At 46.1% G+C, this 27,621-nt stretch overlaps 1 protein-coding gene across 6 annotated transcripts; it reads left to right on the forward strand.

Annotated features, from left to right (window-relative positions):
• Window positions 1-4,776: 4,776 nt before the first annotated feature.
• On the forward strand, window positions 4,777-25,436 carry dlc (deltaC). Of its 6 annotated transcripts, XM_085429167.1 has the most exons (11): window positions 4,782-5,132; window positions 5,338-5,580; window positions 5,816-5,873; window positions 6,128-6,385; window positions 7,448-7,636; window positions 10,107-10,276; window positions 11,294-11,513; window positions 21,450-22,185; window positions 22,412-22,526; window positions 23,876-23,910; window positions 24,028-25,436. In XM_085429167.1, the coding sequence occupies exons 1-11, from the start codon at window positions 5,082-5,084 to the stop codon at window positions 24,074-24,076; spliced, it is 2,124 nt and encodes a 707-aa protein (XP_085285293.1). In that variant the 5' UTR covers window positions 4,782-5,081; the 3' UTR covers window positions 24,077-25,436. The 6 variants fall into 6 exon arrangements, 5 of the variants coding, with proteins under 5 accessions (XP_085285292.1, XP_085285293.1, XP_085285291.1 ...); XR_014914749.1 differs by having other exon boundaries at window positions 22,412-23,910; XM_085429169.1 differs by lacking the exon at window positions 23,876-23,910 and having other exon boundaries at window positions 4,783-5,132; window positions 21,450-22,176.
• Window positions 25,437-27,621: the final 2,185 nt, after the last annotated feature.

Raw genomic sequence — 27,621 nt, forward strand, 5'->3', positions numbered from 1 at the left:
AAACCCAGAGTTTTCGTTAACTCAGGGTATACTTACTCAGTTTTTCCACTAAACCGGCTTCCTGAAACAGGGCCCAGGTGTCAGAGTTGACGCCTCGCTCACTTTTGTGAACGCACCAAGCTGTTCACACCTGAGACTTTCCCACGGCCTGCCTCCCCCCAGACACCTCCTTTATCCTCCTCGCGGGCGGCACACGCCATGTGTCGTCTCACCTGAACAAAAGCTCGTGCCGCCTCTCGTCGGGCCATTTGGGCACGTGTTGGAGGACAAAAGGAGGCGATGGAGGTGTGAAGCCTTTCAGGTCCTTCCGGCGGCAGTAAAACCTCCTCAGGAGGAGGAGCAGAGCTCGGGCTGATGGAGCACTGGGCCTCCTCTTCCTCACTTCAGAGACACAGACACACGAGGAAACCTGCTGACCTTTAACCTCTGACTTTCGCTCAATGTAAACGAAGCTTTACCTGCGATGCTGTGACGCAGTCCGCGGCGTTTCACCTGATCAATAAAGCTTTGAACAAAACAAAAGCAGCAACTGAGGCTCACCTGCATCAACCTGTCGCTCCCGTGCGCAGGGGCACGCGCACATACTCATTTGGAGGAGGCGAAGCGCGTGGCGCGCGTGTGTCTGAGGAGGGGGAGGTCTGATCGATAAGCAGATGGCGCGCGATTGAATATGTGCATATTGTCCGCTGAAGCTTCCTGCTGGTGTGTGCACGCGCCCTTACTCCCCGGGGTGCCGACGCTGCACGTGCTCATCAGGTAAAAAAAAAGACGCTCTAAAGCTCGAAACGCATGCGCCACATTAGAACTCGCTCATATAATAAACGGAGGCCATTTTTCACAATTTCATTCATAAATCTCACACACACACACACACACACACAGATAACAGAATCAGCATGCTTTATTAATCCCTGAGGAAATTATGTGGGTTGCAGTTGCATTAACAAAAACAGACTAAACTATTTAACAATACAATATGTCAGGATATAAGGAATAGCACAATATGTAAAAATCAACACATAATAAGTATCCAGGGTTGGCAGATGTGATTATAAGGAAATATCTTGAAAATTGACAGCAACATTACCGAATAAGAAAGAGAAAGGGTGCAACTGTTGCAGTGTTTAGTGTGTTAGGTGGAGGAGTTGTACAGGGAGCCACGGGCAGGAATGATGTCCTGTGTCGTTCAGTGGTGCTTTTCAGTAATCTGTCTCTCACTGAACGTGCTCCTGTGGCTAGCCAGCACGTCATGGAGTGGGTGGGAGGGGGTGTCCAACATTGTCTTTATCTTGGACAACATTCGCCTCCGACACCACTTTAAGGGAGTCCAGCTCCAGCCCCACAACATTATTGGCCTTGTGGATCAGTTTATTTAGTCTGTTAGCATCAGCAAGCCTCAACCTGCTGCCCCAGCATGCAACAGCATAGAGGACTGGCCAAAACAGACTCGTAGAAAATCCAGAGCATAGTTCGACAGATGTTAAAGGACCTCAGCCGCCTCAGAAAATAGAGATGACTCCGGCCCTTCCTGTAAAGTGTGGTAGTGTTTTTAAACCCAGAGGCATTTATAGTCGTCCACAATGTCCACGTTGACCCTGTGGATTGAAACGGGGTCAAGTGTTTCCTGGTCTTCCTGAAGTCCACGATCAGTTCCTTGGTCTTTGCCACGTTGAGCTGCAGATGATTCTGCTCGCACCACGTGACAAAGGAGTCGACCACAGCCTGGTACTCTGACTCATCACCCCTCCCGATGCATCCATGCATCCATACACAAACACTGCATGAAGCTGACGTGTTTCCAGCGTCAGGCGGCTGCTGCAGGACTGAGACGGTCTGACTCGAATGTTTAAACATGCATTCGTGCACTAAAGCACTTCCTCTCTTTCTAGCAGATTCAATCACTTATGTGAGAATGTGGTTTGAGCAGTTTTCACCTGCATGTCAATGCAGCTCTGATTGGATGTTTCTGCACATCCTCCTTGAGATTCACGAGCAGCACTGAGCTCCCTGTTTAAACAGCACGACGTGATGAAGGTTAATATGAACTGTAGACGATGTGAGGGGCAGAGCTGTGACACGTTGTGTTTTTGCACATGTATGAAACCAAACGGCAGAATTGGTTCTGGGATGTTGTTGGACTCGGATGTGCAGCCGAGTCAAAAGTTTCTGCAAACGTGTTTTAGGGTTTGGGAAAAACTGCACTTGATTCTTGAAATGAGACGTCGTGCTGTGGTCTGAGGATAAGATCAGACCTTCACCCTGAAGCCTGCACAGCTGGAAAAATGATGCTCTGACTTTCAGCTCTTCCTCCTGTTCTTCCTCAGTGACATCACATGGGCTGGGGTCATGTGACCGGTTTATGTGTGAAACATCCAGTTTACAGCTCGGAGGAGTTTTCACGCCTCCTTCTTGTTTCTCTGAGACTCTGCCGACTCGTCTCGAGCCAAACATCTGTTGTTGTTGGTTTATATTATAGAATTCATCCCTGCGACACACACACACACACACACACACACACACACACACACACACACACCCACACAGACAATAGGGTGTGATGAAGCATGCCTCGTGCCAGGAAGGAGGGGGGCTGAATTCAGGACCAGCAGAGGCACGCGCTGCCCTCATTCAAATACAAATGGTGGAGGTGGGGGGTTGGGCGGTGGGGGTGGCAGCCCAACAAAAGCTACAGCTCATCAGCATGAGCGCCTCCTCCTCATACACCTGAGGTGAAGGGGAGGCCCGAGCTCTGTGTTTCGGTCCATTCGCTGAACATTTTCCTGAAATTGAGCAGGAGTGTCTTTGTTTTCACAGCTGACAGCAGAAATCTGGGTTTATGGAAGTGCTCTTCAAACCTGTGAGCTCAAAGCTCCGCAGTAGCTCTGAGATCAGGTTTATTCTTCTAAATTTAACCAGAGTAACTTTCAAAAGTCACCTGAAAGCTCCACAGCTGTTAAACTGGTTTAAAGTTCTCTCTGTAGATTAGACCCCACCACCACCAGCACCACCACCACCAGCAGCAGCAGCAGCTGTTTAGCTGCAAACAGAACACAGCCAGCTGAAAACTGGCACCTTCACAGCAACGCAGCAACAACAGCTCTGATTGGTTAAAACTCAAGTCTGTGTGCATTTAAACACCCCTGGAAACACCTAGTGAGCTCAGGGCTCAGGCATTACCAGTAATACATGAATGAATACATGAATGAATGCAGCAGGCCTTATTTACTCTCATGTGTTGACACTGTACGCAGAGAGTTTATGGCTCTGTTTTTGGTGACAAGTTAGCAACATCAGTGAAGCTCCACGGCCTGAAGGTGGGTCATTATCATACAGCTGAGACCCCCCCCACACACACACACACACTCACACACTCACACTAAGGTGCATGTAATCTAGATTGAAATCTCATTTGTTGAAGTGTGTGTGAGGCGTGCCTCAGCTACGGCAGCCTGGAGGCGCAAAAGCTGAGGAACGAGGAGCTTGTTTCAGACAGCAGCTCCGAGGCTGCACCTGAGGGCGAGTGTTAGATAAAGAAAGATTATTATGAACTGTGGATCATGCAGAGCTGCTGTAGTGCAAGAGTAGAAATATGTCAAAGATCAGCAGAGATCCCTGTAAATGATTATTTTGTTTGGTTTAAGTTCGCCCCATTGCTTATGTTGATGAAAAATAACGACGTCACTCTGTCCCACTGTGACGTGTGACACCGACCTGAAGAACAGCGAGTATAACTGGGCTCCCAAAATGACTCGGTTGGTGTTGGAGAGCCCTGATGGGTAAAAAGCAAACCAGTGATGAGAAAGAAGCAAAACTCCAAACGGGACAAAGCAGCTGTAAGTGTGCGTGTGACGGACAGCTGGACTGGGCTCTTCATTCTTTTCTAACATCTCTCACAGCAGAGTCTGAGTCATTAAACTAAACTGAATGTATGAGACTGAGCCACAGCTCGATCACAGAAACGTGGAAAGTGCTTTAGTTTGATTACTATCAGGTGACTTCACTGAACACAAATTCTCAGTGATTGATTTATTTGTGTAACCTGTGCAGTCCCCGCAGATTAAAGACTGCAGATTAAAGACTGCAGATATCTTTAATCTGCAAATATAAAAAACTGTGAAACACATCAGTCCAATTCCGGACCAACAGCTGAATTTGTTGGTTTTATTGGTTTCAGCAGCTCTAAATCAAACAATAAAAGTTTCGCGCATTTTAAACTCAACCTCTGAATATAAAAATCTCAGGCGACGTGTCAGGATAAGTTGTGGTGATTTAATCCTGCCACACTAAGAACTTGACAGGACCACGTTCAGGTTCTTCTGACTTCGCTGTTTCGCGCTTCAGAGCTTCAAAACCACCCACCATAATTTCAGTCTTCCTCCCCACTCGTGGGACGGCACGCGACAGGAGAGGCGCGTGTGGTGTGCGCGGAGAGGTAGTTTCACTTCCACAGCACATTTCACTGCCTCAGCGTGCTGACCGCAGAAGGTAAATACCTGCGGACACTTTGTGACGTCACAGAGGCAGTAAAAGCAGCGCCTCGGTCGTGAGCGTTTGGCTCCTGGCACTTTGCTGCGTAATTGCACCATCAGCTGGTGAAAGCCAATCAAAGCATCCCCCCCGTCCCTCAGCCCCCGTCCCTCGTGACATCGTCACACAGAGTGTTGGAAATCTGTATAATCTGAGTGGCTCAGGCTTCGTGTTCTCGCAGCGCTGGAGAAAAGAAGCGCCTGAAAAATAAAAAGTTAAAAGAACGCGTAAAGCGTGCGTAACGGCGCGCGGCATGGGGAGTTTCACTCACTGCTGCTTTTGTTTTTCTTTCGTTCTAAACTCATTTCACAGAAACATCAGCACAGCAGCCCTCCCTCCTTGCAGTCGACGCACCTCCTTCCTGCCCTCCTCCTGAGGTATAAAGGAGGTGGGACGACAGCTGCGGTCCAGAGTTCAGCGCGGAGCGGATTAAACTTTGTTTCAGTTCGGGTTGCACACCGCGGACACTGCCCGCTCTTTCTGGAGGTTTTTCTTCGTCTCTCCGTTTGATTTTGGATCCTTTGGACTTTACGCACTGGACCTGTGGACGCGCCATGGCACGCTCGCTGCTGCCGTGTCTCCTGCTGCTCGCCTTGGCACAGACGGTGAGTGACAGCGCTCACGGGACCCACGGGGGCGTGGGGCTTTGTTGATGCTTTTGTTAAACTGTTGTGTTACGTGTTTCGGACACGCTGCGCTGCAGAAACCGCGCGCGTCGGGTTTGTGATGCAGACGTGCGCCGTTTTGCAGTGATGAATTCGTGTGCGTCTTTGCACCAGGTGACCCCTCTCCTCTCTTTGCCCCCTTCAGGCTCTTACCGCCGGAGTTTTCGAGCTCAAGATCGACTCCTTCACCAGCTCCAGCGGCATCTGTGGCCAAAAGTCTGAGGACTGCCTGATTTTTTTCCGCGTGTGCCTCAAACACTCGCAGAACGTTATTAAGCCGGAGCCGCCGTGCACGTACGGCGAAGCGTTCACGGATGTCTTCGACGCCGACTCCAACTCCATCTCCGAGAGAGAGCCCATAAGAGTGCAGTTTCAATTCAAGTGGCCGGTAAGTAACGACAGTCACGCGTGTTTCAGGCGTGACAGCAGCGCAGCGAATGCACTAAAGGAGTTATTTCTTTATTGCTCTTGAAATCTTAAAGGTTTTCAGCCACAAACATCCAGAGAAGAAGAAACTTTTCTCAAAAGCCTCAGAAAGACAAAGCAAACTCAAATGTGCCGTTTCCCTCCACGTCTACTAACATCTAACTAACTAAGATGTTTCCTTTCCCGGTTACTTTCAGGGGACGTTCTCTCTGATCATTGAAGCCTGGAAGGCGGACGCTCCAGGACGGTCCATAGGTAAACTCCCGACGCATCGCCGCCGGCTCACCGGCAGGTGGCGACAGCTCACACAATCAGGCCTCATGCTCACAGTTCATCTTCCCGCACAGAGAATCCACTCGTGATTCGTACCTGTGAACATCAACAAGCACCAGATAAAGACACTTAAAACTATTATTTGTTAATGTTTACTATCGCCACAGACGAACATAATTAAAAACACGAGTGGTGTTTTTGTCTGATGATGATGATGATGATGTATTTCCAACCAGAGAATCCGAACAACCTGATCAGCCGGCTGGCCACCCGCCACAAGCTGAGGGTTGGAGAGGACTGGACCAAGGGCGAGAACACCAGCAACCAGAGCGAGCTCCACTACTCCTACCACGTCGTGTGCAAGGAGTTCTACCACGGGGAGGCCTGCTCCGCCTACTGCCGGCCACGCAACGACACCTTCGGCCACTACACCTGTGACAAGGAAGGGAAGATTAACTGCCTGGAGGGCTGGAAAGGAGAGTATTGCACAGTGGGTGAGTGTCCTCTGTGATGCTTTCAGCAATTCAACAGAAATTGTCCTTTAAGGTGTAATTTTACTGCTTATGATCATTTGAGGAGAGTCATTGGTGCCCTTCTCACTTAAGATTACACCCAGAGTCACACGCTGAGCAAAGCTGTTTTTAACGGCTCCAGTCTCACGAAAATATACTAAAAACGTTCAATGATGCAACAAAACTGGCTCCAAATCAGGAGCGATCTCTTGTTTTCTTACAGTAGTGCCAGTAGTGCAACTCCTCCTCCTGAGCTCCCTCCATTTTTTATTCTAACGTTTCTCCTGCTGAGGAGGGGGGGGGGGGGTAAAGAATGGGACCCTTGGCAGCCTTGAAATTGTGAAGTCAAGCAGTTGTCAGTGCCACCGCTGGCCCTGGTGGCTGCAGGGGACAAAAAAGAGATGTTAGAGCTTATGTCGTTTCCAGTGTGCGTGTGTGCCTCTGAGGTCTGCTCCTTTTGTTTTGAGATCAACAATGGGCCCCCAGTCGGCCCCCGGCCCGCCCGCCTTTAAGGGGACACGCGCTGCAGCTTAATGTGTGCTGCCTTGCGTGAAAGGAGACAGCATGTGTTGCTTTTGTTGTGCGGGCCAGCTGCTTCGTTCAGCACTTAACAAGCACTTGTAGGGGAGCTGTGTGTGTGTCTGTGTGTGTGTGTGCGTGTGTGTGTGTGTGTGTGTGCGTGCGTGCGTGCGTGCGTTTATTCATTCAGTTTTAAGGTGAGCTTTCAGCAGGTCCAGGTTAAAGTGAGTCTCCAGGAAATTAAAGAAAGTTAACGTGATGCAGTCATGTAATCGTGACCGTGTGTGAGTTTAAGGAGGAGTCCCTTAGACGGGTGAGGAGCTGTTTTGTCTCTCTCTCTCTCTCTCTCACACACACACACACACACACACACACACACACACACACACACACACACACACACACACACACACACACACACACACACAGTCATGATAATATTTCCTCCCTTCCCTCTCTTTCTTGCGTTCTTTGACCTTCCTCCTCCTGCCCTCTCTCTCCCTGCGTCCCTCCTCCTCCCATCAGCCATCTGTGCAGGGTGCAGCGAGCAGCATGGTTTCTGCAAGTCTCCCCGGGAGTGCGTGTGCCAGCAGGGCTGGCAGGGCAAGAGCTGCGACGAGTGCGTCCGACACCCCGGCTGCAAACACGGGACCTGTAAGCTGCCCTGGCAGTGCGACTGCAGGGAGGGCTGGGGCGGCCTGTACTGCGACCAAGGTGGGTTTAAATCTGCGGGAGCGTCGCCCCGGTGGGGTTAACGGGCAGCTGAGGGTTTCCTTTGCAGGTTCAAGCATACCCCCACCCCACCCCCACAACAAACCGACGCTGCGGCTGATTTGTAACTTCTCCTTTTTCTGTTTATTGAAATAAATCCACACACTTTCAGAGCTGCAAAAAGATTCACCCAGTTTGTTGGCAACAATTTAAACTTTCAGGAAAACAGTGTGAAGCTGATGTATTTCACTATGAGGTGTTTTTCTGCCTGTACGTCAGCTGTTACTGTCCTCCCACAGTGACGCATTTTAGCTGAAACTATGATTTATTTCACAACTCTCATCGAACAGCAAGTAAAAACCAAGAGTGCTCTTTAAAGATGTTTTATTTTTAGTTTAAGGAAGTGTAGAGCTGTTTTTAACCATCGTTTCTGATGCCGGAGGCGTCTGACTAACTAAGATCAGATTAATTTGTCACTTATATCTTTAAATGACCTGATATGATGCAATTTATTCACAATATAGAAGAAGCTTGGGGCTGATATGAAATGAGGGCTGCATTCGTGTGGAAGCAAACCCCTTTGCAGACAAGCTTTTGGTTCACCGCATCAGTTATTTTCTGTTTCAGAGACTTTTACCTGAAATGTCAGCAGACATCGTGTCAGCAGCTCTAAATACATTTCTGACAATCTTTAGAAATAAGCTGCTGGTTTAGTTTTATGAGCCAATAACAGTTTTTAAGTGACTGTAACAATGATTACTTTATACGCAGGTTCTTTAAAGCCACGCACCACAGCAGGTTAGCCACACAAATGTTGTGTTTCATGCACTTTGCTGCTGAACCTTCAGTTCAGATGATTGTTTTTGCTGTGACGCAGTGAAGAGTAATCATGAACATTTCATATAAAGAATTTAAACATTCAGTTTTGTCTTTGGTGACACAAACTTTTGGCCACAGCGGTTTTTAAATCCCAGAACTGAGAACTGTGCTGCCATGCAGAGGTATGACCTCTGACCCTGCTCATCTGCAGAATATCAATAGATTTAAGGTTAAAGATTGAACACATTAAAGACAAATTTCCACATTTGATAACAGATCTTTATGAGGGGATGTTTTTATGTGCGTCATCTGCATGTATGCAGAAAAAAGCCACATGTACTGTGTTTAAATGAAGACGGTTATGTTGGGCCAGTATAACCAAAACATGAACAATAAATATGTTTTTCTTCCCACAAAGTCCAGACAGGGCAGTGGGAGGGTGGTGGGATGGTAGAAAAGCCATTTCTAATATTCCCCTCAGACGTGACACTGCTGGTGCCTGACCGGACATCCATATGTGACGAGCTGGGAGAAAAACAGTCCCACTGTTGCTTCCATCGATGACGCCGAGCACAGAGGACACCGAGTCCTCTATTTGAACTTTTAACGGCAGGATTTGGCACCCTGGGAATGAGGATTTGCTCCTCAGCAGCATTTGATCATTTATAAAAGTAAACCTTTAGACAAAGGCACCGAGGTTGACAGCATTGTGTTTGAGCTGAAGCGGGGCACCTCAGGGCGCCATCCTGAGTCCTTTTACATTTTCCTTAATACCTTTCCTTTTATTTTCCTTTTTTGTACATATGTTCACACACCGATCACTCGCATTGATCCAAGTAATCTAATAACAGCTCACATGACAAACTTTCTGTCTTTTTGCCTCTACATGCACCGCTCAGGGTTTACATTATTTGCATTCTGGTTATGGATAATTACATTGCTTTAAAGTGATTGTTCAGTAGACTCAAAAATGTTCAGGTACCTAAAACTTAACTACATGTTGCATTTCAAATGAAGTAAACTGTCAGCTTAATCAAACCTCTCACCTCTAAGATACATCACCAATCACCTGCTGATTGATTAGGGTTACGTGGATCTGTGTTTGAGATCTGCAGCAGAATAGTAGCAGTAGAATAAATATTGTTGTAAATGTTAAATTACCTGCCTGCTGCTGTCGTGGTTAATGCGACAGTTTCCAACTGTGTCAGCTGGTTTTAGCATTTCAAACAGAAACATGTTGTTTAGTGTTTTACAGCAGCTCCATCTGTCGCTGCAGAGATGAGCTGGACTCGTGAATTATGTTTGCAAGAAAACACATGAATCGCATTGTGAACAGGGAACTCCACAGATGTGTCTGTGTGAAATTAGAAATATCAATCATAATAACAAAACCAAAACACTTTAATTTAGTGGCACTGAGGGGATTTTGTTGTGGTTTTGAGTTCGACTTTCAAACACCAAAGATAAGATAAAACTTTATTAATCCCTCGGGTGGGTTCCTCTGGGAAATTCGGTTTCCAAAAGCACAGCACCGACACCGACAAGGATTATGGTAACAATCAAAACACTAAAACAGCAGGCGCCACAGTTGCCTCGTCTCTTGTTGTGGATGTTGTTGTTTCCCGTTTCCTGTAATCTTCTTTCTTCACTGCAGACCTGAATTACTGCACCAACCACAAGCCGTGCCAGAACGGCGCCTCCTGCACCAACACCGGCGAGGGCAGCTATACGTGCGCCTGCCGGCCCGGCTACACCGGCAAAGACTGCGAGGTCGAAGTCAACGAGTGCGACAGCAACCCCTGCAGGAACGGCGGCAGCTGCAACGTAAGTCAGCAACGGGCTCGGTGCAGCCAAACCTCCTTTTCTTTAACTCTTCAGATCGTTTAGGAAGTAACTCCCAACTTTACCAGCTTCTCACGTGCAGGATAGAGCGTTTCCTGGTGGAGTAGCATGTTGGAACAAAAATGCCAGACACAGTCGGACTGGATGTCAAGCTGTTAGCCCTGAGAGGTCAGAGGTCACTGATGGTCACTGTTATGGCCCGTCTAGGCGCGGCCAGACCACAACAAAAAGGCGGTCCACCCCTACATGCTCCTACATTAAACCAACATAGTGACACAGTGAACGGTCTGCCGGTTGGGTCGGGCCGAGGATGAATCACCTGGCAGTCCCTGGCGGTGTCTTCTTATGCGCTGCCTCCCGGTTGTTAGCCAGTCCGTACGATCCATCCACCCTGGATGCACCAATCATGGAGGAGCACCTGCACACTCAGTCGTAACAGTCACGCTAATCCAAATCTTGTTGTGCAAAGTCTTAGCAATCAGGGAGGAAAAAACAAAGAGTAATCAGCTGGTGTGCATTTCCAATAAAGCGTTTTTCTCCACAACTAAGGTAAAGGTCGGGGTCGGGGTCAGGGTCGGGGTCAGGTTAGGGGAATGGGGCTGTTGGTGATGATGGTTTAGAACTTGGTGTTAACACTGTTCGCTCATCATCATCTTTTAGGGAGCCTGAAGCATGAAGTAATTGTCAGTAAATGTTTCATTCATCAGTGCTGTTTATTGAACTTTCTGATAAATTAAAATAGTATCTTAAACAAAATCTCACACTAATGTTCACAAAGCTAATTCTGACAGTGCTTATACCTCAGAGGGGTAACGGTGCGGATTGCTGGTGCAAAGTCCGTGTGATTTTGCTGATGATGTAATAGTTCACCGAACTATAACCTGCACTAACTGCTCGCAGCAGGCCGCACCTTTGCTAACCGATGCTGCAGAATCAGAATCACACGCAGCTTTGCTTGTCGCCTCCTCACCTTGTTCTTCTCCTCTGTCTCTCCTCCAGGACTCGGAGAACGATTACTCCTGCACGTGCCCTCAGGGTTTCTACGGGAAGAGCTGCGAGATCAGCGCCATGAGGTGCGCTGACGGGCCGTGCTTTAATGGAGGCACTTGCATACAGGAAGACACCGGCGGGTACACCTGCCGCTGCCCGTCCAACTTCACAGGCTCCAACTGTGAGAAGAGGATGGATCGATGCAGCAGCAGCAGCCCCTGCACTAACGGTACCAGTCGAGTGTAGCCCAGTTCATGCACTTCACATCATCAGAAACACAGAGTGCCGTCTGATCTCTAACCATGCTAAAGTTCACAGTTACGCTTTCTATGTTATCCTAGTACGTTTTAAGTTCTCTTTGAATGATGTTTGGCCACAGACTGTTCACACAGGGCCAGAACGACCCTCAGACCTCCAGGCTGACGACCCCAAATGGGCTCGAATCCACAAGGCTGCAGATTTCATATACTCTCTATCTATTACATGTAAAGTCACATATTTGAAAGCTTTTTACTGCTTTTAGCTCATGAAAATCTAAAGCACTGTATCTCATATTATTAGAATGTATATAAATAAAGATTTGCATACAGAGACTTCTGATAGCAGTTGATTCACACACGTGGTTGGAGTCCCATTACCACGAACCGCTGCATCAGTGTGTCGTGGACATGGCGAGCGTGTTGTTGCTCAGGCGTTGTTGAAGCTGTGACGGCCACCAGCTCCTGTCGGGTGCGTCTCGTGTTCCTGTCGTGGTTAGCAAACCTCGTCAGCAGTTGGAAGCATGAAGTGCGCTAGCATCTTCTGGTAGATGGCTGCGCCGATTTTGGACGACACCCCAAACCATCACAGAAACCTGACATTAGACTTCAGACCCCTGGATTCTGTGTCTCCGACTTCCTCCAGGACCTTCGTTTCCAAACAAAATGCAAAACTTACTTCAGTGAAAAGAGAAATTTGGCTCCTCGAGGATCAGCTCAGTCCAGGTCAACAGTCGTCCCCACGGTTGTGTTTGCATGTAGTCAACTAGACCAAAAGCTGCACGGTGTTTATGCTGTTCCAACAGTGAATGACGCAAACCTGAAATATTTCTAATAATTTGAGATACTGGAATTTTGGTTTTCATGAGCTATAAGGCGTAAAAATAAAACTTTCACGTTTTTGGTAATAAAAATCGAATATATCAAAGTTCCATCGGCTCAGCCTGGCAGCTGGATTCAGCATCTGTTCAGGGTCACCAGCAGAGCCCCTCAGGAGCTCCTGGGCAACGTCTAAGGCAGGGGTGTCAAACTCCAGGCCTCAAGGGCCGGAGTCCTGCAGGTTTTAGATCTCACCCTGGGTCAACACACCTGAATCACACGATTAGTTCATCATCAGGCATCTGGAGAACTTCAGGACATGTTGAGGACGTAATTTAGCCATTTAAATCAGCTGTCCTGTATCAAGGTTACGTCTAAAACCTGCCCTCGAGGCCTGGAGTTCGACACCTGTGGTCCAAGGGTTGGTTTAGCCTCCTGTAAACAGTCGGCTTGATGATTAACAGGAAATAGTTGACAGACCTCTCAGAATTCACACATGTGGAGCAACACTTACTTTTAATTCAGTGCCGTGGTGACACGATGCACGCTGCTGCGTTTGCTCCTCTGCAGATACATTTGGAATAAGTCATGCAAGTCAAAGGACAGAATAAATAGAAGCAGCGAAATACTTCAAAATACGTTCCTGAGAAGAAGCAGGTCAGTGAGGAACTGGAGGAAGCAGCCGCCCAGGCTTTTGAAGCATCATCACAGCATCGCATGAGTCATCAGAGAAAACTGAAAACTGTGACTTTGCTGTGTCTCTGCTAACACACACACACACACACACACACACACACACAGTTTATAATTGTGTGTGAAATATTGAGATACCTTTGCATTCAAACGCCTTCATAGACGTGCACGTGTGTGTTTGCAGGGACTCGTGCATTCCTAGTGAAGTTTTGACGCCACAACATACGTCGAAAACATCACTGTTAAAAATCTTATTAGGTCCCCATTAACCACTTTTATACAATGAACAGAATCAGGCAGATATTATGACTTAATACCATTTTTGAACTTTCCTCAGAAACAAATGTAACGAGAGAGAGGGCTCACGTTTGCATTTTCACCTGGTCTGCGTGTGAGCCAATCACAGGCATGTTTCACACACTGTGGGAGTTCCAGAGGTGGCTGTGGAGAGGGACACGCTCTGGTAAAGGACAAAGACGGTCGTGCTGGTTTATTTTCTCGTGCGCCCGGTCTGTCTGATCGATCGCGTGCTTTCTGAGCTGCTGCTGCAAACTGAATACAAACAGAACAGCAGGCTCGGCTTTATTGTTCCAACAGTCCTGTTTGTACTTGCCAGATAAGACTGAACCACGTAACAGCAGCCTCCTATCAGTGCATCCAAAACACGTTGGGAGCAGGAAAAGCTGATAGAAAGTTGAGATACTCTGTGCCTGTGCAGTTCAGACGTGCAAGTGGCTGACATCCATGTAAACAATGCAGTAAATGCGCACTCACGCGTGTTTAATCCGTGAAACTAATATCCGATTTGTTCGCTAACCAGCGTTGGCGTCTGTGCAGCTAAAAATAGCAGCCGAAGTCTCTGAATGAGATCGCTGCAGCTCAAAGTGTAAAGAGGGACTGAGCTGCAGGAATGTGTCCAGTCTGGCTGCTTTTCTTTATTATGTGCAGATTCTTTGAATGCTTCTCAGCTTATCAGAGTTTGGTGCTTTTTCTCACCTGCTGTTTGTGCGACTCTTCAGCTCTGATGATTTTACTGCAGTGGCTTTGCGTTGGCGGCCTTGGCTTAAAGCCTCGACATCCCAAAGGCTGGGCCGTGCATCAGTTAAACTTTAATTTAAATACTGCTATAAATCAATGTCCCACAGTGCACAGGCTGCAGTAATGATTAAATAATGACACGTGAAACAACCACAACACACAGAAATGCACCAGAGTTTCAACCAGTTCAGTTTCATTGTGTTTACTTTCGTTGTCACCCAGCAGTCAGGTTAAGTGAAAGGTCGCTCCTGTCGGAGTCAACACAGTCTTACAGTCTTCGTCTAAATAAAAAATAGTTGCAGATTCGGTGCTTTGTAGGCGCCGTGTGAGCTTGAAGATATCAGTGCATATTTTAGACATGGCTGCTACAGCTCGCGTAACCTGCTGAGGTTTTGAAGCATTTCAGCTCCAACGGTCATTTTCTTTGTTTCCTGATATTTTGATGACTCGGGTTGGCGCTGAGGTCACCGAGGATGATTCAGACATCAGAGGGTTGACTTCTCAGCTGGTATATGTGGCTTGAAGTGCAGGGACAGCCTCAGGAAAATCAAATCTCAGTGCATCATCTGCGTCACTGGGATGTTAATCTGTCTTCTGATCAGCAGTGTGTTGCTCTAAACTGCACAGCTGTGGTAGAGTTCAGGTTTGAGGTGTTTTTGGTAATAAGACACAAAAAAGAGCAAATGATGTTACTGTTTGGTGACTCCTACCTGTCTGGCTGCAGCTTTCCATTACAGTTAACGGTCTCTCCTCTCTACATGACAGAAATATAAAAAGCATTACTGAGACGAGGCCTGATGTTTGTGTTGGAGCAGATCAAAGTCACCTTTGTTTATTTTGCTGGTTCCCAGTTTCCCGGTCAGCACTGATAACATCACTCATATCTTATCAGGTTCTGGAGCCGGTAAATTCATATTCAGAATATGAATATTTGGAATTTGCATGCTTAGATGAAATGCATTCATTTGCAGCGACTCGTTTGGGGCTCGGCTTAGTCTTGCCCAGAGTGCGAAGGCTGGTGTGGAGAGAATCGGAGCTAAACTCCTGTAAACCTCACAGCGAGCCTTTCAGATGTGATAGAACATGAATTACCAGTCCCGACTCTTCCTGGGAATCGTTATGTTGTCATTTGTTGTTCTTGTTGTGAACCCAAATATTTCTCTGCTGCCAACGAAGGATAGGAGCGGATAAAACATCTGCTTATGCTTCTCGGTTTATATTTCAGTTGATGAAGCATGACATGAGCTTTATTACCCGCAGCCTAACGTAGGCTGAGAGCTCCTTAACGCGATTTAGAGCTTTGATGTTGCCATGACTGTAGCGCCAACAACGCTCGGCACAAGCAGCTGCAGAAATGTAGATTTTCATCAGCTTCACAGAGTTAAAAGCACATTAGTAGCTCTGTTCTTCCTCCACCTGCCCTCACGATGGTCATATCTGTCTGTCGCTGGCTTATGAGCCAAAGTTTATTTTGAAGACCGTCTCTCACTGCAGGCATGAGTGGAAGCAGGTTAGCATGACTGTTGTGCATGTCGCACGGCTTTTACAATAAAGTTTGCAAGCACTCGTCAACCCTGCACTGAATTGTTCCAGTGTTTGGAAAATGTTGAGTCCTTTCTGCTCTGAGCACAATTTATGATGCAAAGTTAAACGTAACTGTACACAGACGTGGACCTGCGATCTTTAAACGCTTGTAATCAAAGACATGTGTCGGGACGAGTGCCAGGCTTTGCGTAGATCCCTACTCGGACCACCAAAGCAGCTGCTAATGATCAGGGTATGGATTCAGGCCGTGTGGCTGAGCGACCTGTAGTGTCCTGTAGTGTCCTGGACCTCGTTTAGATCCGTTTGGTACCCAGAAGACTTGGCTGCTGCCATCTGGGGGCATCTTTGCAATGACGAGGGTGCGCTTGGTCAGCATAATCAACGTTAGCCGCTCCACCTGCGAGTGGTGTTAGTGCTGTGTGTGTGTTGCTTGGCGGGAGCTCTCGAACATGTCTCGTCACCTCCCGCACAATTACAAACACTGTGTCCTCGTTGCCTTAAACAAACCTGTTTTCGCAGCAGCTCTGGAGACGAGCTCGTCCTTTTGTTCACCTACCTGATTGCACTCGACTCTGTCGAGAGTCCAGCTCTGCTGCCAGCTGTTAACAGTCTGATAGAGTTTTCATCCACGGCTCATTTCTTCCTGGAAATGCAGACCAGAGCTTCACAACAGCAAGATAACCATAAAGTCGGCTCATAGTGGCACGCAAATATCCGCAGACGTGTGTGTGATTCCTGAGAAGTCAGTTAATGCAAACGATCCAGGAAACACAGTGAAAGTTTTCATTTCTCTTTTCAAGCAGTTTATTCTTATCAGTATTATTTTCTCTTATTTGTGTCCAGAACTTCAAATTGCTCCAGATCAATAATCCATAATAGTTCAACTGTAGTTGATCATAAATATTGATTCAGGCTTTTTGGTACTGATAGCATTCAATCATATACACGCTGAATATTCAAATGTCATAAATATCACTAATTAAACTGTGATGTAACCTCATCATATACTTAAAGCACTGTGCAAAAGTCTTGAGTCAGTCACGTCTTTATCGTTTGCTTACACAGAACCTGAGTGTACAGATTTTTACACACTGGCCACGTTTTCACTCGTGTTCTGTCCTGGGCCCTGTTTCAGGAAGCCGGTTTAGTGCAAACTCTGAGTAAGTATACCCTGAGATAACGAAAACTCTGGGTTTCCGGTTTCACAAAGCGAGTTTAGATTAATCCTGAGCGAGTTACTATGACGACACACTCCGTGAAGCTAACCTGCCCCCTAGCAGGTCTACTTCAACTAACCCTGACTGTCTCCGCCTCTTTGTCAGAAACCTGACTGTAGGAAGTGTCAGACATGGCGTGCTCCGTCCTTGAAGAGCCAGTAGATGTTGAAGCCCAAATTCTCCGCAGAGCTCTCCGCCGGGAGAGAGTGATTAGAGCGCGTTTGGACATTTTATCATTTCCTGATGATTTCCTGTGTGAACGTTACCGTTTTTCAGCACAATCTATAAGTTATTTGAATAACATCCTCAGGCCTAATATTGCTCATGTGACACATCGCGGACATCCTCTCAGTTCTGTACATATTATTTGTATCGCACTTCGGTTTTTTGCAAACGGGAGCTTTCTGTATAATATTGGTGACGCTGAGCACGTTTCCAAGGCTACCGTCTGTCGGGCAGTCAGGAATGTTACAGTTGCACTGAAACGTCTCCTGTACTCGTTTGTGGTGTTCCCCGGTCATAGACCCACAAGATTCATCAAAGAGGGATGCCACAAAATTGCAGGTATCAGGATGAACAAAACTTAATTCATGATGTGGTGATATTTGAACTACTACTTAAATTTTACATTTATTCTCACGGTTCCCAGGCGTGATTGGCTGTACAGATGGCACTCACATTCCAATCATTGCTCCTCCAGTAAATGAAGGAGACTATGTGAACAGGAAGTCTTTCCACAGCATTAATGTGCAGGTACATAGTTCCCTGTAGCATTTCAAACTAACAAATTATCTCATTATAGTAATGGATGCTAATTTGTGTTCTCTGCACTGTGAAGATCATATGTGATGCTGCCAACATTATCACAAATGTGGAAGCCAACTGCTCAGCCTCTGTGAGTGGTGGTGGTGGAGGACCCCCACCTGTTTTTCGGGCCTCTGCTTTTTTTCTGTTGGCTATAACGGGTCACATTTGAGCATACAGAGTAAGCAAATATGTACTTGTAATGTGCTCAGATAATTTCAATAAGTGCTTACAGAGGGGAAATTAATGTAGCCTCTAACTGCAATTGATTTACAAACAGACCAAGCACTATGGCTCATAATACAATTACACCTTACCTGTTTGGACTATATTTTTATATTTCATTTTTACTTGCTGCCAGGAACGTTTGGGGCCTGTTGGGTTGCACCTGCGCTCACATCACATCACAAAATAAAATGTATAAATTAAAAAATAAAATAAAATATAATAAAATAACGTGTTAAATGGGTGGAAATCCCTAGATCAATGTTTAAATTAACACTCACGCATTGACTCTGTCGGCTATGTTTTGCCATGCATGCTCCCTTTCTTTTGCAGCTGAGGCTGTGTTACTTTTTTCCGCGGAATTTGCATGTTATCGGCATATGCTGCCATCAGAATTTCGGCCTCAAGCGCTATGAAATACATTGACCGCGCCTTCTTTCCCTCCGTCTCCATGGTGACTCGCTTAATCTGTGCTCCACTAATCAGGGCTTTATGTATCCTCGTGCGCGCGCCTAACTTGGGGTTAAAGCAACTCCGCGTTGACTGAACTAATTGTTATCAGCCTTTCTGAAACCGAATATTCCGAGTTGGACAGTTCGGGGTTACTCAACCCTGAGTATCGTTTTTCACTCTGAGTTTTCTAAACCGGCTTCCTGAAATAGGGCCCTGATCTTGTACCTGATGACACAAAGGCTCCTAACAAGAGAACCGGTGTCGTGTACGTATAACACACAACTTAGCCACTGTGAAATTGTATCTTTAGGCTCATTGTTACCAGCAGCCTGTCATAAACACACATCAGTTGTTTCCATTTCTTTAGTTCAATCAAAGATTTCACATTTTGACATAAAAATATTTGGGGGTGAAAAAAGTGATTTCCAAGCAGCCGGATGTGTCTTGTCATGGTGTGCGGTGTGTCGGGATGATGGTCGCGGTCATCCTGATGCTGCAGGATCAGGTCGGTATGCAGAGAGGTCGGGAGAGACACGGTAGAGGCTCTGTATTATTTGGGCTGTGGTCAGTGGTGTTGCAGATCTTTATGCAACTATGAACTCTGAAAAAGAACCATCGGATTTTCTTCCACCGTGTAGTACCACCTGGAAACCGTCTGTCTGCTAACGGCTTCATTTTTCAGCACAGTGATGATTCAAACACAGGGCCGATACAGTAAAACCATTCCTTCATGGAAAAACACACATCTGATCAGTCATTGGTCGGCCTCCCCAGAGCCTGGACCTCAGTTTGGGATCATCCCGACAGAGAGAAGAACAAAAGGCAGAAAGAAAAGCTTTGAATCCTTCAGGACGTCTGGAGAACTGTTCCTGAAGATCCTCACAGACGTTACAGAAGCTGGCACAGAGGTCAAGCTGGAACCGGACAAACTCCCCAAAAAACACAAGGAAATTTGGATAATTCAAGACTTTTGCACAGTATTTCATGTGATTTTAATTCAGCGTGTTTAATGTGCAATCGACTGTTTTACATCTGGGGGGTTGGGGACGTCTGGGGATATCGTGCCCTTGTCAGGCAGACAAGATGTCTGAGCTGTTTAGAGCTGTGGAGATAAACATATCCTCACCTCAGAGAACGTCTGTGAGAAAGTTTGAGGGATAGGAGAGTTATCAAAAACAGTATGAAAGCATTCTTGTGTTAATAAAGGAGGCGGATAAACTTGACTTCTTTCCCACAACAGGTCTGCATCTTTGCTGCTGCCGTAAAGAGTCAGAAGAGCACCAGATATCGTAGAGAAGTATTTCCAACAAATAGTTTTGGGTTGTTTGAAGAAACTTGACTCATTAGGGATGGACGTGTCCTGTGGCGGACACTGGGATGTTTGTAGAGACCGCTGCCTCCGGGGAGTGTCGTCGCTACGAGCAACTGTCCTGACCTAATATGCAAAATGGTTTTGGTGAGACACGAGTGTTTAGATGCTAGATAATGTTTTTTATTCTCTGTAAGTAGTGTTAATGTTGTAGCTGACAGCCGTGTGTGTGTGTGTGTGTGTGTGTGTGTGTGTGTGTGTGTGTGTGTGTGTGTGTGTGTGTGTGTGTGTGTGTGTGTGTGTGTGTGTGTGTGTGTGTGTGTGTGTGAGGAAAACACAACAAAACCGCTGGAGTTCAGATTTTAACGTTGATCTGGCTCTAAAGCTTGATATTTTGCACCGTGCAGGATGTTTTGCTGTTTGATTTCTATAATCTGTGGTCTGTGGTTGGGTAACCTGTTCTCGTGCGAGCTGGGCCAACAGTCAGTTTAAAGTTTCACGTCGTTTACGAGAGGAGACGCATTATCAGGGTCAGACGGCTCCACCGGCAGACCTGGCATTAATAAAGGAAGCATATCTCAGAGTTTATAATTAAACAACAGTCATCATCGGCCTATCATCCGCCCCCGCTTCTCGGGGTGCCTGTCGACCCCTCAGTTCTCCCTGAGGTTCTCATTAACATGTGGAAACCGCCGCCTGCTTATCTTCAATCTGCAGTCATTCCTGTCTTTCAGTGAGCCTGACAGAGGGTAAAAAAATACTGCTGCCTGATAGATGACGCTGTGCTCTGTTTGCAGTGTTGCAACACAGAACAACCAAATATGGGTCTGTTTTTACAGCACACAGCCTGCAGTTTGGAATAACAGCCCAACATGAACCCATACATGGCTGCAGGATCAGTGCCTCTCCCCTCCTAAAAATGCTTTTAGAGCACGAAATCCCAGCAAAAGCAAAAATGAATCATTTGTTAGCTAATTTGTGATGCGCATCTTCTCCTGTTTCAGAGAAGTTAAACTGAAATGACGGATATGGCTGTTTAAGTTTTATAGTCCACTGTTCTGGCAGATCACATGACTTCCTGGTGCTGGAAAACAACTTCTCAGGATGTTTCTAATCACACATGTTTTTCTGAGGGGCATCTGTTGAGAGGAAATGTTGTAAAGAACATTTTTCCCCTCCCGCTCTCAGCCCCGCTCGTCCTTCCTCTGTCCAGATGGAGTTTGCTTCGTTGTGGCAAGTCTGCAGGGTTCAAAATGTCTTCTGCACACTGTCGGCTTAATTATTACCACAGTTTGTCAAATTTTCAGAAACCTGGTTTCTTTTCTTTCTTTCTTTTGTTGTTTTTTTAGAATGAAACTGTGGAGTATTTAGCCTCCTCCGGCCTCCCCCAAGGCTCTGCTGTGGTTCCCCTGTTTTTTCTAGTCCACATACTAATACTCAGAAATACCAGTGAACGTATGAGACGTTTAGAGCGATTCAATGATGAGTATTTCACAAAAACCTTGTTTCCCGTGTCTGCTGTATGGCTTTAGCTCATAAGCAGGGCTGAAGGCATCAGAATCTATTAAACGTCTACACACTTTATTTCCTTTCCAAATGATGCTTCATGGCCAACATGCTAACTACATATCTGGTAACACTTACTGCTCAGCAGAATAAATGACCCTAAAACTGGGGCCCGTTTCACCTCTTTGAAGTCTCAACATCAGTCAGTAGCAGATGAACATCTGCCCTCTTCTGCTTTACCTTGCCAGTTGTTTCCTCCAGTTGTTATTAACACACACCTGTTTTTTTCCTGTCTGCAGGTGCTCAGTGTTTTGACGTTGGCAGCATCGTCATGTGTCGCTGTCAGCCAGGCTTCACCGGCTCTCGCTGCGAGACCAACATCGACGACTGTGCCAGCAATCCCTGCAGGAACGGCGGCACCTGCTTCGACAGAATCAACAACTACAGCTGCACGTGCACCCTCGGCTTCTCCGGCAAGGACTGCACGGTGCACGCCAGCCTCTGTGACCAGTTCCCGTGCGAAAACGGCGGCACGTGTTTCACCCACTTCACCGGCCCCGTGTGCCAGTGCCCGCGAAACTTCATGGGCACGCGCTGCGAACACTCTCTCAAGCCAACTGTGAAACCGGCCGCGAATGGAGACCCTCCAGCGGCCATGATTGCCGCTATTGCTCTGGGAATAGTGACATTTTCCCTGCTGGTGTGCGCCGCCATCTTCGTTCTGCGCCACCTGTACCGGGGCAGGGAGCTGAGAGCCCTTTCCACGTCAGTAAAAAACGACCTGGAGACGGTGAACAACCGCAACGCGGTGATTGGCGGAGGGGCGCCCAAGAACGGGAGCTTACCTGGAGCGACTCTGGGCAGCCTGAAGGAGAAAGAGGCCTTCCTCCTCCCGGGAGCTCATCTTAAAATGTCCAATAAGGATGTAGCGCTGGTGGACAAGGGCAGCGACAACGTGGCCATGTTTAAAAACAAAATGGCAGATTACAACCTGGCAAAGGAGGAGCAGCACCTGGACAAGAACAAGTATGACCTGTAAGGACCTGATGGTTTGATAGTTATCTCTGTTTCTGTTTGTGCTTCGTTCCTGTGAGTTTAATTCAGACAAGTCGCAGCTCGTTGTGTCTTAACTGATCAGTCCATGGTGGGGGGGGATCTTCACTGAGTCTTGCTGTCAAAATCTTTGTTTGCTGTTGGATCAACCTTCCCTCTCTCCGTCTGTCTGTCTGTCTGTCTGTCTCGCTCTTGTTTCCTCTAACAGTAAGAAATGCGAGCCGTCCGTCATCGTCCCTCCTCTCAGTTTTGCAAAGGACAGTCTGTATCACTCAGTGTTCATCATCCCAGACCAGCTGGAGCAGTGTGTGTTTGCTACTGAGGTGAGGAACACAACCACGCGAGCGTTTATCTCTCCGTTGTTGACTTGGGTCGATCACATTACTATTACAAGGATTCATTTTGTTAATGGAAGAGTGGCAGCGAAACGCAGAATGGGAGGCTGAGGAAGGTTCAAAGTTCAAAGTCGTCTTTAAACATCTGACACTGAATTTACACTTTGGTTTTTCTCTGCAAGCTCGACGAAGCAAAATTAAACTTGGTTCAACGTGTCTTTGCTCAGCATGTCCAGAGCATTAAATTCATACTGTTATACAAATGACTTGAACTCGATGAGGATGATGGACAGCTGTGTGTGTGGGTCCAGTGTGTGCACAATAATCTAGATAAAAAAAGTTAGTAACTGTTAGTAACATTTCCTCTAAAAGTGGAAATGAGAAGGCAAATTTAGAGCAGCTGACATCGGCAGAAAAAAGCCACCAGGATTGTATTTTTCATATTATTAATAGTATTTACCGGTTTATTGACTTGCTTGCTCGGTGCATGGGAGAGGTTCACTCTCAGGGCTTTTGTGCCACAGAGAAACATTATTACTGTTAATCGTCTGTTTTATGCAAACTTTTTGAAATAATTAATTCTAAATGTAGCCAGACTCAAAGTCTCACGTCAGGACTTCATCTTTATGTAGGCCAGGGGTCCAACTCCAGTCCTCGAGGGCCGCTGTCCAGCATGTGTTCAGGTTCTGAGTCTTGCTAATGACCTACTAATGTTATTCAGGTGTGTTGCAGCGGGACACATGGAAAGGTTTCAGGACAGCGGCCCTCGAGGACTGGAGTTGGACCCCTGATGCAGGCTCTGCTATTTTAGCATCACAACATTGTGATTGGTCGGTTGGAGTAATATGATATGCACCAGATGCCCCTTTCTTTCACTCTAATGCTCAGCACTGATGTTTGCATGTCTTCTGGCTACAATGTTCCAGCTTATCTGTAAGTCCATAAGAAAGAACAAAGCTGTGACCTCTGAGTGAGAGATTTTTTGCAAAAAACTGGAAAAAACGCCCCCCGTAGGGGTGAGAAAATGAATACATCCTAGTACTGCAGTATTCTGTGTGACGATGCAAGGACACAAAATATTAATGTCTTATAAATTCAATTAAACTGCTGGCAAATTGTGCTATGTTATTGCAATACTGCGCCTATCACAAAATGTAAAGAATGCTAATATCCCGTCGTCAGTGTTATTGTTTAGATATCGTGCTGACCTAATCACAACTGTGAATGTGAGAGTCAGCGACACTGATTTCACTGCAGCTCCATAAATTGCAGAGAAATGAAGCACAGCAGTGTTTCAGGCGGGCTGCTCGCTGAAAGTACAAACTTTTTTCTAACAGGTCCGGACTGGTCCCAGTGCCTCCAGGTGGAAGAGGTTAAAAACACTTATTAATATTTCTTCTAACGTTGTGCTTCATGAATGATGTTCATGGCGCAGTGCAGTGATGCCGTACGCTGATGACTAACCGCTGCTTCTCTGTCTCATTCTCAGGTATAACCTGAGATTTTTCAGACCACCAGCAAAGGATCTTTTCTGCTGAGGGCCTGAAAGTGTTTTGTCCAGAACAGTATACCCAGAGGATCTATTCTACACACAGTTTTTTAATTTAATATTTATTACTGCTGCTCAATGGAGAGACTTCTGTTGTTTTAGTCTGCTTGGATACTGTCAATGTTCGGATGGCAATGAGAAGACGAGGGAGGAAAGACTGAACGTCTGGCATCATTTGCACTATTCATTCTTTAAATCTTGCCCTGACTTTCTGTCTCTGCACTCTTTCTTAATCTTCTTTGGATCCACGATCGAAACGATCGAAGCGAGAATTGTCCGCCTCTCACACAGACGGGTGCCTTAGCTATGCTCCCTAATTTCGCAATCATCAGAGGACCTGCTCGCAGAAATGGGAGGCAAACCTCTTTCTTTTAGGTCAAACAGCCGTACCTTTCCACAGATCATGTATCTGTGACCTGGGCTGGATAGTTTGTGACAACGATTCTGTCGTCCACCTTCAATCGCCGTTCAATTTTTCCTCGTCACATTGTGGCCTGTTCAGTATGAAAAATATCCGCCTTACAATCACCAAACCTGCAGAATCCAAAGTGCCTCTGTCCCTAAAAACATCAAAAAGACTTGAAGCCAGCAATCAGAGTGAGAACGTCACTGTCTGATGTTCTCCCAGAAGACTGGACGAGTTTTATTATGGTTTTTAATGGTAAGTTCAAATCCTGCGCTGAGCCTGTCAGTCCACCCGTCTCTGAGCCCCAGTTGTATCTCCAGCCTTCAGCCCTGGATATTAATCGCTGTGTAAATGATGTTTCAGGTGAACTGGGGGGGGGCTTTGTTCCCCTAATAACAATCAGCTGTTTCCTGCCTTTCCGCCTTGTGAATTGAAAGATAATCAAAGTCGAACCGTTGGGCTGGATTCATCGTACGGGTCCATTTGTTCCCAGCTGAATTTTATATTTCTATTAATCAAAAAGCTAAACTTCAAAGCTGCCTTCATGAAACCGCTGCAGACCCAGTTCAGTCGGTCTGACAATAAAAACGCCGCTGACGGGTTTTTATTGCTTTTATATAAGAAAAAAAAGAAAACGTTTTTTATCAGTGAAGGACTCCAAAGAGCTTTTATTCCTTTGTTTTTTTTAATAATCCATTTGATACCAAAAATACGTGTTGTTCTTGTGTAGACGTGTCTTTGTATTATCTTCATTAATTTAAGAGAACAATGCAATGTGTACATACCTCCCAGAAGAACGTTTTCCTATTTAATTTTGCTCGTTGTAAATAATTTTGTATTTATGAAAGAGAATTGTACATATGTCTACGTTAATGTGCCCAATGTCTCCATCAGAATCAACAAATATATATTTTTCTTAAATAAATTAGAAAAATAATATTAACATTATCTGTACTGTGTTTTTCTTTCTGTCTGTGTAACCGAGACTTTGTACATTTCCATGTCTACAAACTAAATTTAGGCTCTCAGTTGAGCCTCCAGCTTATTTTATGTCGAGGACCAAAACTGCCGACGTGTTAAATGACAAAAAAAGGAGGTAAATACATGACAAACCACAATAAAAGCAGTCGTAGTCGAGTATTTCATTTATTTACAGATTATACCCATCATTTTTTTTATGTCCAGTGCTCACAACATTAATAAGAATTCATTTATAATAACTCACTATTTAATTTCCTTTGTATTATTTATTTATTTCATTTATTAATAATAATCTTTACTTGTAATTTCCTTCGTTTCCACCGAGTTTTGAAAAGACGCCATCCTTCTGTTTTATTCTGCGCTGATAATAAATCCACGATGTCCACCGATCGCCTTCTCTGTCGTTCCCGATGACAGCTTAAAAAAATGGTCCCGTGGTCCTGGAGCCAGTGAAGCCCAGCATTAATGAAACGTATCTGTATTCATACAATCATCGATCATTTTATGAGACCTCTTTAACCTTCCCTACCAAACCACAGTCAGTGCGACGACTGAATAAAGTCTTATTAGTCCTGTAAATGGAATCAGATGCAGGAAAATTACGATTTAAAAGCCTCCAGAGTCATAAAACACACACTGGTAGCTGCACAATCAGCTGTGTGTGTGTGTGTGTGTGTGTGTGTGTGTGTGTGTGTGTGTGTGTGTGTGTGCAGAATATTCACAGTAGTCCACAGAGAGCTGTGCAGTTGTCAGACCAAAACATGGACACTGAGTATCATCATCCCGCTTACCTCAGTGTTTACAGCGTCCCAATAAATTTCACTTTACTGCTCCAACAGGCCGGACTTCATGAAGCCATGATGACTGCCTCACCTACCTGCTACCTTCTCTCTCAGCGATCAGGCTAACGAGTGCCTAAGCTGAGGAAGAGGAGAGCTATGTGTTCGTGGACACGTAACATTTCTTGTTAGCTGGAACTCTTTCGTTTCCCCCTTCATAACAACTGTTTATAACTCACCTGTTTCGATTAGTCATTAATGTTTGCATTATCAGGGGCGTGGCTTCTTTGACCGACAGGTGGATGGGGACGCAGGTGGCTGTAGCTGCTAGCTGTCTGCTAGGCTTCCCCTGAGCTAACTGGAGTCCCTGAACTGGACCTCTGGCTGCGTTTGTGCTGTTGGAGTGTGTTTAACGACATGTCCTGGTGGTTTTACAAAGATTTTGCATTAACTGTTAAGGAATTTCAGTCATTTTCACACACAGCCTGGCCTTCCATTTGTTGAGTGTAACCGGCGGTTTGCACCTTTTGACCGTAGACTCTGACAGCAATGCATCTGTCTCATCGAGCATATTCACCACTTGGTTAGTTGTGACGTTGTTTTCCTGAACCATAGAAATAATCCTGTCATCATTCGCTTCATGTGTCTTCTGTGGTCTTTTGTAGATTGTTTTTCCTCTCTACCTGATAGGCTTAAGAAACCCAAATAAACATAACAATGGTATCTTGGAATCAGCTGTTTAATTTGTCCATGAATATTGAGAGAACGGGACACGGCTGGTCATACCACGATCGTCTGATTTAAAATCCACTGCACTGGTGTATGGAAGCAAATCCACAAAACAAACTTCTCCAACGGATGTGACAAACTTCCTTCTTTGTCCGTCTCCTGCCGGTTCACCTCCCTCCTCCCCTCAGTCCTTTGTCTGCTTTTCTTTTGTTTCCCTTTCTCTTTGCTTTCACGTTCTCACTTTAAACTTTGATCTGATGTTGTTGTTTTGACTCCTGGCTAATGAGTAGCTTCTGCCACGTGTCACTTCCGACTCTGGCTCACCTGCTGTCCACCTGGCTGGCTGTGTCTCTGAAAACACACACACACACACCTGTCTTCAGAATGAACTGTGAACTCTGCTGAATCAGTGAGCTCAAAGGTCACGACGTCTGAGCGTTGAGCCTGTTAATAGTTGAATTCTATTGAACCTCTAACATGGTCACTGCTTGGAGGGGGCCTGTGGTGGTGGTCTGCAGTGCTGCTGCAGGGGAGGCGAACGCACCTGAGCTGCATCTGCAGTCACACCTCGGCTAGCTCCTGGACTGTACAGCAACCGTGAGTGTAAATAAAGATTACGCTGCAAAGCATGAGCGTGTC

Source organism: Rhamphochromis longiceps, linkage group LG14, assembly GCF_057381845.1.
Source record: "Rhamphochromis longiceps isolate RC_006_pf linkage group LG14, R_longiceps_female_GT1.1, whole genome shotgun sequence".
Lineage (NCBI taxonomy): Eukaryota > Metazoa > Chordata > Actinopteri > Cichliformes > Cichlidae > Rhamphochromis > Rhamphochromis longiceps.

Coding starts and splice junctions, on each gene's coding strand:
- dlc (XM_085429165.1), top strand. CDS start 5,082: ATGGCACGCTCGCTGCTGCCGTGTCTCCTGCTGCTCGCCTTGGCACAG. Junction 10,277..11,293: donor GGAACGGCGGCAGCTGCAAC/GTAAGTCAGCAA, acceptor TCTCTCCTCCAG/GACTCGGAGAACGATTACTC. Junction 11,514..21,449: donor CAGCAGCCCCTGCACTAACG/GTACCAGTCGAG, acceptor TCCTGTCTGCAG/GTGCTCAGTGTTTTGACGTT.